A 15,741-nucleotide genomic window follows, 5' to 3' on the forward strand; every position below is an offset into this window, starting at 1 on the left:
GACCCAGCAACACGCTCAGACAAAAACTGGTTCACCCGAAAGACAAAACGCCAAAACACAGACTTGGTGTATGCTGCACAGTGCAGCGAGGAATGCCCAGACTTCTACATTGGAGAGACCAAACAGCCACTTCACAAGCGCATGGCACAACACAGAAGAGCCACCTCCACAGGACAAGACTCAGCAGTCCATCTGCATCTTAAGGATAAAGGACACTCTTTCGAGGATGCCAATGTTCACATTTTGGACAGAGAGGACAGATGGTTTGAAAGAGGAGTGAAAGAAGCCATCTATGTCCACTGTGAGCGACCATCTTTGAACCGAGGCGGTGGTTTACGACACCAACTCTCTGCCATCTATAATCCAGTTTTGAGATCCCTTCCCAGACGCCTTAACGCCCACTCACATCCTGGGCCATCTGATCTCAGGAATTCGCATGATAAGGTGGGGCCAGGTTTCACAATGAACACACCCGAAACTCTGGCTGACTGGGACCCACACCCAGTTTCACACCTTGGCTCAGGCGATTAGAGGATCATCAGGGGGTCCTTTTGTCCCTCTGTGGGGGGTCACTCCCACTAGGTTTATATCTGGGACTCTCCACCATTTGACCTTAGAACTGAAGAAGCTTCTCGGATGAGAGGTGAAACGTCTTCAAGCAACTTAAAGAAGTCCAGACGCTTTTCTTTGCAAGCTCCTTTGACTACAATGACCTGGATGACTGAGAACCTTCACAGACATGCCACTAAATCCTAGCTTGGTTCAGGTGGCATTAGATTAGATTAGTTTCCCAAACCACTGGCTATATATAGAACATAATTTTCCTGAACGTATATAAGAAGTGTAATTTTCACCCAGTGGTAAGAATATATAAAGATTATGGCATCTAAACACTGAGGAGAGGTCCAGTACAACATAAGAGTATCTCACTCAATGTAACGCTATGTTGGAATCAGGAAGAATTTCTTCTTCTTTGTAACTAGTTTCCATGGGTGATCAAATTCAGCTTTCCCCCAACTGATCAGTCATTTCGGATTTCAGCTCAGATGTGTAGTCATGCCATTATACTGCTCGCTGGGGTTCTAAGAGTGCAGTGGAGTGAGAACAATTCAACATATTTCTCCATTTGTTGTACAGTTGTACAAGCAATAAGTGTGGAGAAAACCCCCCGCCAAAAAACAAGACATCATTCTGGCAGCTTTACGGCTGCAATAGTCCCACCCACAGCACTGATTAGCCAACATCCAACATGGGTCAGGTTCCTCTTCAAGTTTCAGACTGTTCTTAAACAACAAACAAAACTGAAAAAAACACTATGAAGACATTAAAAGAGGGATTAAAGAACCAGAGTTAAAATCTATTAATTTCGACTAACGAAGGTCGGCTGGATCATTCACATTGTATGTGAATGAAACAGTTAAATATAATTTGGTGATCTCCCACTGGTTTACATACACTTCAAACATTCTCATTCTTAACAGGTGAATTAAACGTGTCACAATGCCAGACAAGCCAGTCATCTTGATTAAGTGGATGAATTTAAACATATGTCCCATCCAGTAAGGGACTGGTGAGGTTCTTATCAACAGTGATCATTTTATTTTAATTGTATTCCATTTACTTACTTTTCTGATTAGGCCAACCCCTGTTTTTGGTAGCGGAGCAGTTTCTACACCACCCAATCACCAGTGCAACTATGTTTCAACAGCCTACTAATACCATCCGACCACTGAAATCTCTCAGCCTGGTGTTTTGCTAGTTTCAGTTTCTTAACATGTGGAGCTATGAAGCATTAGATAAAACAACAGGCCAAAGGTGACAAAGTTTATGGTATTTAGAGACTTTGACATGGACAATTTTACATTCAGTTTAACTGGAAATTGCTTGCTTAGTGTCTTGCTGCACTGGTCACAATGTGTACTAGGTTTCACTGGAATAATAATAATAATAATAATAATAATACTAATACTACTACTAATAATAATAATGGATTACATTTATATATTTTGTAACTGGAAGGTTGCTGGTTCGATCCCCAGCTCTGTCTGTCTTGGTCGTTGTGTCCTTGGGCAAGACACTTCACCTACCCCCTACTGGTGATGGCCAGAGGGGCCGATGGCGCGATATGGCAGCCTCGCTTCTGTCAGTCTGTGGCTACAACTGTAGCTTGCCTCCACCAGTGTGTGAATGTGAGAGTGAATGAATAGTGGAATTGTAAAGCACTTTGAGGGTCTCAAAAAGCGCTATATAAATGCAACCCATTATTATTACTCAAGTACCATGAATTTCAACTTAGCAGTGGTACAATTACTGTAAATGTACACAACTTTGAATCACTTAAAATTCTGTGATATTGCACAGTAAAACGGAATAATCTTATTCATTATATAGAGTAATACTGAGATTCAATTTTGCCATATCCTGCATGTAGAACACAATCTGACAATGTGTTATAACGCTGGGGTTTTCGTGAGTTGTTATATACCAGACTTGAACAAACTTACGCCATGATGCCGGAGAGGTGGAATATCTCAGCAGACAGGTAGGCCATGTAGCTGTACAAAAAGACAAAAAGAGGCTCGATGACGCGCGTGTGGGAGGTGAAGCGTGAGGTGAAGGCAGCGAGGATCCCGTACAGAACTCCAACTAGAACGCCACCCAGGGCGACTACAAAGAAGGAGATGACTCCCAGGAAGCCTTTCAACAGCGTCACTGAGCCAATGCCTGAAAACTCCTCAAACAGGTGGTACAATACCTACAAGAGGGAGAGTGAAAGAGGGAAGAAAAACTGAATAACAAAAAAAAGGTACTAACTAATGAATATGAATTGGTAGGAGAATAGTTTAAGAAACAGGATTATGATGGGTGATAAGGACATGAACTAATGTCTTAGTCAATCCAGTCAAGGGGCTAAGGACAGAATGCATTGTTTGCTGACTGTGAAGCTCCTTTTATTTTTTAACATGAAAATAAATTTGGCCTCTGGGCTGGTTACACATTGTATGAATAAAATGTATATACTAGTCCCTGTAATGCCAGGTAAACAAATCAGCAGAATGCCAAATGCCAAACAGTTTTAGCCTGAAAAATGTCTGCCTCATATATATCAGTCTACTGTACTACTTAGACTGCAGTTTGGTCACTCACCACAGTTACGGCATCATTGAGTAGTGATTCGCCAAACACCAGGATGTGCAAGAGCTCATTGATGTGGATCTCCTCAAACACAGCAAGCACAGCAACAGGATCCACAGCTGATATGATGGAACCAAAGAGCAGGCACTGCAGAAGCCCTATTCTGCTAAGGATTGAACTGCTTTCTGTACCAATCTGACACACACCATATAGCAAGCCCCCAACAAAGAAGGCATTCCAAAGAGTACCCACGACAGCAAATATCAGGATTGTGCCCAGGTTCTCCATGAAGGGACGGATGGGCAGGAAGTAGCCAGCATCCAGGATAATGGGGGGCAGCAGGATGTAAAAAAACAATTTAGAGTCCAACACTGGTGGGACTGTTTCACCAGTACCTCTGATGATTCCCCCTACCAGCAAGCCCACCACGATCAACAGGCAGCTCTCTGGCACAATGTTGGATAAGTGAGGAACCAGATGGAACCCTGGATGGAAACAAAAGAAGAGACAAACATGAACAAGTGCTTGATATGAGCAGCAGAAGGTTTGTATATATAGTATTGACCACCTGTACTCACTGTCAACTACAAAACAGAAGTAATACAAATTCAATGTGAAAATCGAAGGAAATGGATCTTAAGTGAAAAAAAAAAAAAAATAAAAAAATAAATTGTGTTGGTTTGTGGGTTAAATGATAAGTAATAAACAAATAGTGTGGACACACCCTGAAATTAACTGGAATTATTTCGAGCTCTTTTCTGCTTTACAGAGATTACACAGAACTAACCACAAGCGATCATCTGTAACATACATCACTTATGTGTTATGCTACCACCCACACAGCTAATTCCTTCTTGTGCTTTAGATTTATTTTTATTTATTTATTTATTTATTTTTTTAAAATAGTGCACAAAAAATAAGCTTCTGAATTTATTCATCACTGTTAACATCAGCATGAAATGCACCATTCTGCACTGGTGATATAGGCAGGAAATGCAAAAGGAAGAATTTTGTGTGGGCTGTATAGACTTGCCAAAGCTTGCCTGTCCTCACGTACTCATTCCAACATCTTAATAAAAAAAAAAATAAAAAAAAAAAAACTGCAGCTGCTGGTATGTTAAAGACCTGTGTAACCCCTGATCCTAACACCATCACCTTATGTACTCTTGAAGGAAAAAAAAATGAAAATGACATGCAAAAGATATAACGTAGACAGATCGTAAGAGACACGAGAGACCAACAAAGTCAAGCGTGCAGTTTAAATAAAGTTACTATCGCCCTACGTTCAGGACATGAAACAATACATAAGTGCTATATTTTACCTTTATTTTTATTATTTAATTTACATTAAATTTTTATTTGATCAGCTAATCTAATTTGGTGGACATTCCAGAGAACTGAAATAACCTTTCCCAATCAGGTGGTATTGCTTGAGGCTACATAGCTCATGTCAAGGCACAGAGTCTGTCAATACGGTATGCTCACAGTAAGACTTTGACACTCCCAACAAACGACATATACAGTGTGTCTTTGAAAGCCTATCTTTCTGATTATCAAAATACATACACAAGTTGCCTATCCATGTTGAGGCAACGGAACAACTGCAACTTTTGGAAAAACAGTAAATAAAGACTTCAAAGGGACAGCAGTAGGCATCCCACAGTGGGGCTGTTTTTACTGTACACAGGTATGTGTCAGTATTTTGCTCGCAGTGTAATAAATAACACAGCATAAACAGAAACTTAAACAGGGCAGGGTTACAACACATCCAGACAAAACAATATTTTTGGGAAAGATCATTTTACACTGTAAATCAATAAATTTGGTATTTTAATATTGAATACATTCATCTAAAATAGCACATGTGAAACTATCAGTGAGCAACATAGTTACAAAGTTCAATCATCATAGGACAAAAGTGGTTGGTGCCTGAAAGCAGTACCACCTGAAATAATAGCTGCTGGATTTGTTACCCCTCTTTTGAACAAGGAGAGATGAGGCATGAAGATGGTCCCTCTGATCGGCTTACTTTTACACAATGTGATTATTGGCACGCTAAATGAATGAACCAATTAGTGCATAGTACAGTATGTTTCTCAGTTATAATACAGGTTGTTTCTCATGTAATTATCAGACCTTCATGCCAGTACGCACGTTTATTGCTACAACGAAACGCATCATTTATAGTGAAAGCACATAAGCATACATGTCTTAACGGTATGTAAAACACCAGCATCACAAGTTGGGCATTTGTGGGGGTGGTCTTGGTGTGTTTCACGCTAGGGCAGCTTGAGCACAACATTAACAGTGTTTCAGAAAAAGAAAGCTCAACAAGTGCATGTCTGTGCGTCACACAGCTGCAGGATTAGAGGCTTTATCTTAACTGGTCTAAGAAGACTTCATTTCCCCACGATAAGATGCCAGAACTCAAGTGCTGCTCTTTCAAATAACCTTAATATAAAAAGAAAAAGAGCGTCACCTAAACCTCCTGGGAAGCTCAGTATCCAACTGGGTCAACAAAGATATTCTATGAGAACTGCTTGAACACAGTAAACGAGAACTTTATGAAATTTCAGCCAAAAGGATGGGATGTGAGCAGGATGGAAATTCTGCTGCTCTTTCTAATTGGAAGGTTGCCGGTTCGAGCCCCAGCTTGGACAGTCTCGGTCGTTGTGTCCTTGGGCAAGACACTTCACCCGTTGCCTACTGGTGGTGGTCAGAGGGCCCAGTGGCGCCAGTGTTCAGCAGCCTCGCCTCTGTCAGTGCGCCCCAGGGTGGCTGCGGCTACAATGTAGCTTGCCATCACCAGTGTGTGAATGTGTGCGTGAATGGGTGGATGACTGGATATGTAAAGCGCTTTGGGGTCCTTAGGGACTAGTAAAGCGCTATATAAATACAGGCTATTTACCATTTCTGGAATTTTCCAAAACACAGTGTCTTCTCAGAAGAGAGGGTTGATGTGCTCTCAAGAGGCTTCAAATATAAGGCTAAATTAGCACCACAAATTAGCACCTTGTTGATTACAACATCTCGACTCCCATAGACACGGTTACATAATTACAAAGCTTCTTCTAAACGTGTTGCAGGCATCAACACTACAGGGATATCTGTTAGTGTGGGGGACATCACATTACACAAATCAGCCTGCACACCCCAAGCTAAACTAATTGGTACTCAGCTGAACAGAATTTAAAGTGAAAGGCCTTCCTCAGAATTAATACCCATGATAACATTTTACACAAAAATGCCTGCCAACAACTGTGGTAGGTCATATCCATTTATCCTTTTGCTTCCTTGATAATGCATAAATAATTGCAACAGTTTCATTTCTCAGCCTGTCAATGATCCCAAACTGTATTGACACCCCCCCCCCAAAACCCCCAAAACATTACACACATACATTGGAATACTGACAGTCATGGATTGGCCTCCCCAGAGCCGGAATTTCAACATTATTAAAGGACTGTTGGGTTATCTTGGCAAAGAACAGTGCAAAAGGAAGCCAAAATCCAGAGAGCTTTGAATGTTCTTCAAGCCCGGACAACTATTCCTGAAGATTAAAGTACATCTTCAGGAATAGTTTACTATTTTCATCTTATACCCATTTCCATTTTTGCTTGCACATTTCAATAGATCACTTCACCCATTTCCCACTTTCCTATCAAAACATAAAAAATGAGAGGCGCCACATGACTTTAACACAGTCCTGTAACTTAAATGAATATGATTTTTTTTTAGCAATGCTCACACAGAAAGCACAAAGTGTCATACAAAGATTTTACAAGTCTAAACTTCTCGTCACACCAGGAGAGAGCTCTAAGGCTACATTCACACTGCAGGCGAAAGCGCATCGAATCTGACTTTTTGGACCCTATGCGACCCATATCCGATCATGGTATAACAGTGTGAACGGCACAAATCCGATATTTTCAAATCCGATCTGGGTCACTTTTGCATGTGGTACTGAATCCAATACATATCTGATGTTTTAGAAAGCGACTGATGTTTGAATGGTCATGTCGCATCAAATCTGTCTTTTACGTCACTGACACAGGACAGACGCCAATTATCAGCGCCGGAGAAGTGCCCGAGAAGACGGTTTCCTGGCCATCCAGTGTAGATGTTAGTGAAACCGCTGGGAAGACAAGGTTGGAGAAACATGAACATTTTATTTGTACTGTATAATCTGCAGATTCTGACAGAAATCTGCAACTATCCTTTGAAGCACCGCTCCTCTCTAAAACTGCAATAAGGATAATTATTAGGCCATATGTAAATAACAAAATAACTTTATAACTTAGAGAAAAATTGGGAAACGTAAAGTCTGAAACAGTCAAACAATATTGTTTGCTCTGGGTCTAAACAGAGTGTGTTGTGTGTGACGTCTTCTTTTGCGCATGCGGGCCGCTTTGAGGGCTCACACTAGAGCACGTTTGCTGTCACATTTTATTTGTAGTGTGAACGAGCAGATAAAAAAAAAAAAAAAAAAATCGGATTTGATCAAAAAAAAAAAAAAAAAAAAATCGAAATTGAGCATTAAGACCTGCAGTGTGAACGTAGCCTTATTCAAAGAAAAGAGCATCTCATTATACCCAACTGTGAGTCTGAGTAAAGGGAATCTACATCACATGTACGGTTTTTCCCAAAGCATTTTCTTTTTTTCAAAAGATGTAAGAGGGTGGGAAGCCAGCAGTGGTATTAATAGAAGACAAACAGAAGATCCCTTCTGCAAAGTGGTCTTCTGATTGACGCTGATTGAATCTAGAATAAAATAAAGTTCAATCTCAAGGACATGAAATACCCCTGCAAAACATTTCTAAACTGCTCTAATGACTGAGTGTTGCAAAGAAACACAAAGCCCTTTGATAAAATGTTGGGCAGTATGGTACTTGAGGAAAGGGGAAACAGGTCACAACTGTATGGTATAAATGTATTTCTGCTGGTGCATTGAGCAGAGGCAAACTTAATACTGGACCCAAGAAAGAAACTAAATGTGCCATTATCATTCATGAGTGATTGTAGATGCTGGACATGTATGCCATTATCATTACAGACCCTTCTAAATATAAAATTCTTAACACATGCAATATTGGGGGCTAAAGGTTAAGTTAAAGTAGACTGAACAACCCATCCTAAGCTAAGTGTTGACAGCACATTGTTAAATCTCTTAAGCACAACTCCAACTATGGCCTTCAGCAATCATCTAATGAAGGGTAATAACACAGAAGATAAGATAGAGAAAAGGAGGGAAGCGAACTTCAAAGAACACTGGCACAAGCTGGTACACAACTCTATCATGATTAAGACATGGGTATGTAGGAAATAAATGTCTGAAGGGCCATGTAGTGTGTAAGATAATAAAGACTTTTTTCATGCCATGTTCTTAAAGTAGAAGATTAGGCAGTTTCTCATGGCTGCTTTTCAATAAGGGCAGCTGCTGTGTCCTTGCCCCATTGCCTCCTGGGAGCCTTTATGCAACAAGGTTATTGAAAACTAGCAAAGAGTAACAGCTCTTTCAATTCTGGATGTGTACCCAGTGTCAGTACTGCCTAGTATGAACTACACTGTCATTCCCAAAACCAGGAAGTGTGCCCTGTTGCCAGGTAACTTACTACAAACCACTGGCAACCAAATCAGCTGCATTAAGCAGACACAAAAGATAGCAAACATATTTAAAGAGTTTCTTTGTTTAAAATGGTGACGTTCATCTGGTCTCCTTTGTAGTAATTGTGATATGGCAGGCAGCTTTCCAACACCATAACATTGGCGTTCACAATGAGGCCAAGATTTGCATGTATTTTAGTGAGATGCAGTCCCAGTTAAGTGTTGTATAAAAGTTGTTGTGAGTTATTGTTCAGTGCAGACCATTGGGGTCAAGTTGCTTGTGGAACACAGCATTGTTTTTGAATTATTTATTACAGCCTTGTGGTGGTATAATTTAGTATGATCCCTGACGTCATATCTATACAAAACAACCGCAGGGGTTTTCTTGCAAGGATATGATTCTGAGTTTTGTCTTCTACTATAACAACTGAGTGGAGTACAATTTAGTGAGCATAACTAGTGTCAGTTGAACACATGTTTTTAAGCGAATAGATTGAGGTTTTAAACACTGAAAGCAGTGAAAAAGAAAAGGATGAAAATCCGATGCTGTTGCCTGATTTGCCATGACTTACTTAAAAATATTAGTAAAGCAACTTTCTTTCTATGGCTTTTTATTGCATTTATCTACCCATGAGGCAATTTTCTAAATTAAACTGAGATATAGCTGATTATATCTGATTATAAACCATTAAACCAGTTGGTCAATATGTCCAATTGCTTTAAAAGCCTTTTGCATGAACACACTTGGTATTTACTGTAAGCATTTTTAAGCAAAGATATTTCTCTGTAAGTGTGGCAGTTCAGTACTTTTCTTTGTTAAAAAATCTGGGCTTGGTTTTAATAAATAACACCATACAGGTATGTGGAGTAGACTTTGTGACAGAGTGAGTCATTCTTTGCCAAGGGTTTGGTTTCAAATTCTGTACTGGGAATATTTCCCACACAACCTAAGGCCCATATCTAACTTGTTTAGTTCTACTGCAAAAATCCAGAATCACGTCTTAGGCCGCACACTCTTTACAACTTGAATTACTCATAAGCCAGGCCTTGGTTGACTCTGGCAGGCTGCTTCAACAATATATAGTAGCTGGAAAAAACAAAAAAACAAAACCTACAATGAGAGAAAAAAATAAATAAATATTGTGAGCGTCACCTGGGGGATCATTTACTAAGCAAACAAATTAGCCTAACAGCCTCAGAATCTCGACTCAAGACACAGTTTCTAGTGATTACAAGTCACAAATGGGAACAAATGAAACCACAAGCTTGCAATCCCTCAAGTTTAAAAACAGGAAGGAAACAAAGACGTCACCACAGACATGAAAACAGTTAAAAGTGCGAAAAGGTACCACAAAAGACATGTAACACCATCAGCAATTTTATTAACTGCTGGAGCTGCAATTCTGGGTTGAGTTTTGGCACTGATTATGTTCTTCTTCTCATTGTTTAACAAGGCCATATTTTTTTAGTTAACATCAACAAAACCATACACTTACATATATATGCCCACTCAATGTGGGATTTTCTGAGCGATAGAAATGCATGCCTTCATTCACTTAAAGTTATAACCTGTTTCCATATTATGGCAAAGTCTGGCACACATTTAAGCCACAGTGATTGATAACCATAATTTGTATAGCCAAAAAAACCAAAACAAAACACCTTTATGACATTCCTCTTTAGTTTTAGACTCTGAATTCTGACGTCTCACTGTTAGCGTTTTGGCCACTGCAATGCTAGTGTTTTGAAACCGGAACTTACCATATTTGGAGAGAGGGTGGAGTGTTAACTTATAAGCTAACGTTGGCTAACAAGCTGCCTCCAGAAACTGTGATGTTACAGTGCACAGACACAAGTATCTGCTAATTTACTAAGACACAGGCTAATAATATACTAGTATTTAACTCTGGCTGAGGGGAAAAAAAAAAACTTCCTGCCCTGTAACCCTAACAGCTATTTGTCTGATAAAGGCCCAGTTCACAGACTAAACTTAGATGAGGTGAGGCCTCCCAAACACCAATCGGCTAGTTTTCTATGTCAAGAAAACTGTCAGTCAAAGCGGTCAAACCCCCTTTTCCACTATGCAGATAGACAAGTTAAAGGAGAGGGAACTATCCATAAAGGCCAAAACTGTTCTTTTTAGAGTTATTATTGTTGTAAGGTTGGATATTTTAAGGATATTTTAAAATAAGAGTCTGTGGAGATTAGGGCTGCCACGATTAGTCGACTAGTCACGATTACGTCGACTATCAAAATCGTCGACGACTGATTTAATAGTCGACGCGTCGTTTGAAGCTTTGTAAGATCCCAAAAGACACAGGAATGAGTAGCAGGATTTAAGAGTGTAATAACGGACTGAAACAGAAGATGGCAGCACTGCATGTACAACGATGCCAGCTGCCGTTAAACCCCGAAGAAGAAGCTGTGTCCCAGAATTCATAGCGCGGCCCTGCTTAGTTTCCAACAATGGCGGCAGCTAGTTAGTTTTAATGTTACTCTTATTATTCTTTCTGGGTCACAAAATACACGTTTAACATATTTTTAGGCGAGAATGTAGCTGTGGAAACCTCAAATATCTGCTCAGTTTATCAAGACACCGCATATTTTCAAAAGCGCTCCGACGTTTTCGGAGACGTCTGTTACCCACTAGCTCGATAGCTAGCCGGGGGCAAGGTCACTAGAGCTGTGAGAACACCGGACTCCCGGCAAATCGTTTTCAAACCCACCGCCGTCTTTCGCTACTCAGGTTAAACATGATATATGAGTCACTTAGATAACTTAAAAATGTTATTGTTTGGCTTTTTTAGTATTTTATTTGTTCCTGAGTAAATCGGTTTGGCTGAGATTAAAGTTATAGTTTTTACACAGCTGAATAAACGTCAAGCAGACAGCTGATTATCAGAAGTGTGAGATGCTGGAGAATTTACTCCGTTGTCCTGTTATATTTTAGATAGCAAGGAGTTTATTAAACTTCACCGAAACAATCTGCAAATTTCATTAAAATTTAATAAACTATCATCTTTTCTTTATTTTTAGTTAGCACATACCTTAAACACTTAAAGCTGTAAGCTAATGCTAGTTATATAAGAGCAGATGCTGCTGGTGCAATAAGCTGTACGTTTTACGTCCAATGGATCTGATTAGTCGACTAATCGCAAAAATAATCGGTGACTAGTCGACTATCAAAATAATCGTTTGTGGCAGCCCTAGTGGAGATACATGTGCTTTATATGCCAACCTTGAGGGACTGCTAGTAGAACTGCAATGTTTTGCAGCCACGGGGGCTTGGTTTTTTTTGTTTTGGTTTTTTTATGAGAGAGGATAGGAAATCTGTGTAGGTATTGTTTTACTCTTTTATCTATCACTACAAGCCTATATCACACGATCACAAATCTGCTTACAACTTAAAAAAAAGCAATGGCCATTTCATGTTAGGATCTATTCCTTTTTTTTTTCTTCCCTACAAGAAATAAATAAGGTTCAGGTTGCAATCTAATTTCTACTAAGTAACAAATTACACTCATGCTAAATGTGGAAAGAAATTCAGCTAAAGCATATTTTTCATCCCGATTAAAGAAAACATAATTTTTTAAAAATGGATGCTTGCAAACACAGCCTTGCTCTTAACACAAAGACAACATGTTTTTATGAGAACTATCTATCTATCTATCTATCTATCCATCTATCTATCTATCTAGCACTTCAAGTGGACTTAGCTTTAGGGTCACAAGATAAGATATGATATTTGTGGTACAGTGTTTATGGCCTGATTACAGAGACAAAAATAGATACCTTGTGAATATAAAGGCTTTGACTCTTAACCAGTGTTTACGGTAATGGCAGCTTGTCAGTTAAATTGCATCCCCTGGTTCTGATTCATCTGAGAAGATTTGGGGGTGGCTATAATCAATTTATGTAAAGTGCTCAGTTGAAAAAAGGCAGAGAAAAGGCACCATGCACAGTCAAGGTTGCTTCAGAGACAAATGGTCTGTGAATACGCTTTTTAGCTTGTAAGATATAAATTCAGTGAACATGAATCAGAGACATGGCTGAGGCAGAGCAGGGTAGCAGCCACTTTGAATCGTTCAGAGCCCATTTTAAGTAGTCAAGGGATAATCGGAGGCTTAAGGTCACCACTGTCCTCTGCTGCTGTCAGCCTACACATTCATCTAGTCTCATTTTTTTAATTTGCCTTTCTTCGACTTTCTGTACTTTCCTCATTCCTTCTGCTCACACTTTCTGCCAATGCTCATCTATCATTTTTACTGTGTGTCCTTGAGCTGCATCCTAACAAGTAAGCTACCCAAACCAGGTGGACCCTCTTCCTGTCCTCTCCCCTGAGATACTGGGCTTCTTGCCCAGACAGTGAGGCAGTATCCTCCCTGGCTACAGGCTGCTGCTCAGTCAGGCCCCTGATGTCACAGGCAAGTGACAAGCTGCTGGCTCTCATAATTTAAAAAGAAAAAAAAAAGAAAAAAAGAGATGGCTCAGGACAATACAGTGTTCTGTAGAAAGCAGAAAGCCAGGAGAAATTGATGGTAAAGACAGTATAAAGGAGAACACAAACAGTAAGGGGGGGAAGCAAGCTGCTTCTAAAACATCGCTCAGGACAATACTGCAAGGTAGAGGTAGGGCCCCACTGTGCTGAAGACTACATATCCAGACTGCTGTATCAGGTTGCTTAGTCATCATTGTAGCAGGGAGTGAATATAGCTCTTAAACATCTTCACCACATGACACTGGCAGATCTGATGAGTAATCTTCCTGAACAGCAATATTGATTTGCCCTCTCACAGACTGAGCTGAGCTATTTTGAGCAAACTAGTTAAGTCTGCATACCAGAGTCATCATTAATGCACAACAAAAGTAGGGTGGCCTAGGGGTCAAACATGATGCTTTAAGATTATGGTTGGTTTGCTTGACAACTTCCATTCCATGTGATTTATCTGTGCGATCTACTATCTGATCACCAGGAAAACTGCACTTTAACTCAACTCTTTTGATTCAAATGTACCTTCTATGAACTGTAATTCTGCGTGTTTTTCATAATGTAATTATTCACCTGAAAAACTGTCTGTTACCTGATGTAGGAGAGAGACTTATAGAATTTGGGTAAATAAGGTAACACTAAATCAGGTATTTCCAGAAAAGGCTGCACTCATACTGACAGGTCACGTGGAGCTTTCGCATAACATCACACTCACCTAATTTCATCAAAGAGGCAAGGAGGACCCATAATGAGATTTCAAACGGGACCCGTACGTTTTCGTAGTTCAAGTCTAGCACAGGGAAAGCCTTTCCAGTGTTGTTGTGACTGCCATGGTCAGTCGCTTTGTGGCTGCCCGAGTGTGCCGTGATAGGAGAATGCTGGTCGGAGCTGGCAACAGCGACGGTAAACACGGAGCCCTCCAGAAACACTAAAACCATCACCAAGAACAGTCCACGAAGCCGGCCCGAAGCCCCGTGTGACACAGTCCTGGAAGGCATTACTGCTGAAAAATAAAGGCGACCTTGAATGAAAATGAATCCGAGCTTGTTTGGGTTTTTTTAACAAGTCGGCTTGAAAAACCGGGCAAGTTTAAGGAAGTTGTGCCAGTTATCGCTTCGTAGTGTCGCGTTAGTTAAAGCTCGTCAACCGTAGAAGATTCTGACAGTTAGTTCGTCAAACTGACACTGAAGCAAAGCGAAACCGAACCAGACCCCTCATTATGTCAGTTAACGTTAGCTAGCTAGACTTCTTCGCTTGTTGTAGCCAGGTAAACAGCCGCTTCCAGCACAAGTCGTTGCGGAAAGAAAGCAGGAAACGCCAAGATGCTGAAAGAGTGTCTTTTTTCCTTTTACAACAGTCCAGTGCCCTCAGTTGCTCTTCGTAGCGGCGTTTCACAAGTTTGTCCGTTTCCTTGTCATTGACTATCAACGTCTTCTTCGGTGGAAGATGTCATCGTTGATGCTGGAGGTAAACGAGGCACAGCGGCATCCCTTCAGCGTTTCCTCTCTCCCCCTCCTACCTAAGACAGTCGTCCGTGCGGCGGCCGTGCTCAGATATTGACCTTGAATAGAAGCTACACGGCAGCTGCCACATTATGTGTTTACCGTGTGCCCCGACTACACCAACTTTTTTTATATTAACCTTCGTGTGTTCCGCATCTCCACGGTATGTCCGGAGAGACTAGACCCTGTGCTGAGCTCAGACGGAGGATCCGACGGGTGGGGGTACTTGCGCGTATGCTCCCCCTCTGCCTCGGAGGCTTTTTTTCCCGGGGTGTCAAACCAAGTGGCGACTTGACTTGTCTGCAGCTGTATTATAGCCTCATACAGCCTTCAAAAAGCACACCCTTTCGCGGAGCTTTAGTGGGTGGGATGAGGAGTAGACTGAAGGGGGGTGGGGCGTCCACATATAGTGACACCTATAGGAAAGGAGGTTTAAGGTGTGGGATCTCCACAGCGTTTCTCCTCTGCACGCCTACTCTTGAATGGGCTGTGTGGAGCCTGATATTGTTGGCATGTGGGTGCAGCTGGAAGGCCAAAGATCAGAGTTAACTACAAACAAGAGTTCAGAAAGCATTGTTCATTAGGGATGCTTCAAATAAAACCATAGTGTTTTGTGCCTTTGCCTTAAGCCAAATAAAGTCTGGGGATGCAATTTTAATTCTCAATTGAAGCATGGTGAGCAGTGATATTTATAATACATAATTAGTAATGTGATAGCTGCATAGTGAAGGGTCAGTGGCCAATTTCGGCTGCCAGCTGCAGCCCACAGAGGTCTCAATATGCCATTCAAGGACACATATCTAGAGTGCATGCTTGCTATTGTGAGAAATGTAGTTGTAAAAAAACAAAACTCTCTCTGTGGGAGTGGCTATGTAAGTTACAAATAATGACTCAGCACTTTTCTAGTGATTTTCCAAACACACCTGTCAGATTTAGCAACATGTAATTTCCTGCTGCATCGCAACGGTGGCTTCTGTTTGAGTTTCAAACCCAGTCTTTCTGTGCTTAAAG

General features: G+C 40.8%; 1 protein-coding gene across 2 annotated transcripts in view; it reads right to left on the reverse strand.

Annotated features, from left to right (window-relative positions):
• slc9a1a (solute carrier family 9 member A1a) overlaps positions 1–15,130 on the reverse strand; it is a 37,613-nt gene extending 22,483 nt beyond the window's left edge. The window contains exons 1-3 of one of the 2 annotated variants that reach the window (XM_026184572.1): positions 13,944–15,130; positions 3,148–3,620; positions 2,505–2,755 (exon numbers count right to left, since the gene is read on the reverse strand). In XM_026184572.1, the coding sequence (XP_026040357.1) occupies positions 2,505–2,755; positions 3,148–3,620; positions 13,944–14,226 (1,007 nt within the window). In that variant the 5' untranslated portion in view covers positions 14,227–15,130. The remainder of the gene's footprint in view (positions 1–2,504; positions 2,756–3,147; positions 3,621–13,943) is intronic. The other variant, XM_026184573.1, reaches the window with a different exon arrangement.
• Between the last annotated feature and the right edge of the window lie 611 nt (positions 15,131–15,741).

The sequence above is a fragment of the Astatotilapia calliptera genome, chromosome 11 (assembly GCF_900246225.1).
Source record: "Astatotilapia calliptera chromosome 11, fAstCal1.2, whole genome shotgun sequence".
Classification (NCBI taxonomy): domain Eukaryota; kingdom Metazoa; phylum Chordata; class Actinopteri; order Cichliformes; family Cichlidae; genus Astatotilapia; species Astatotilapia calliptera.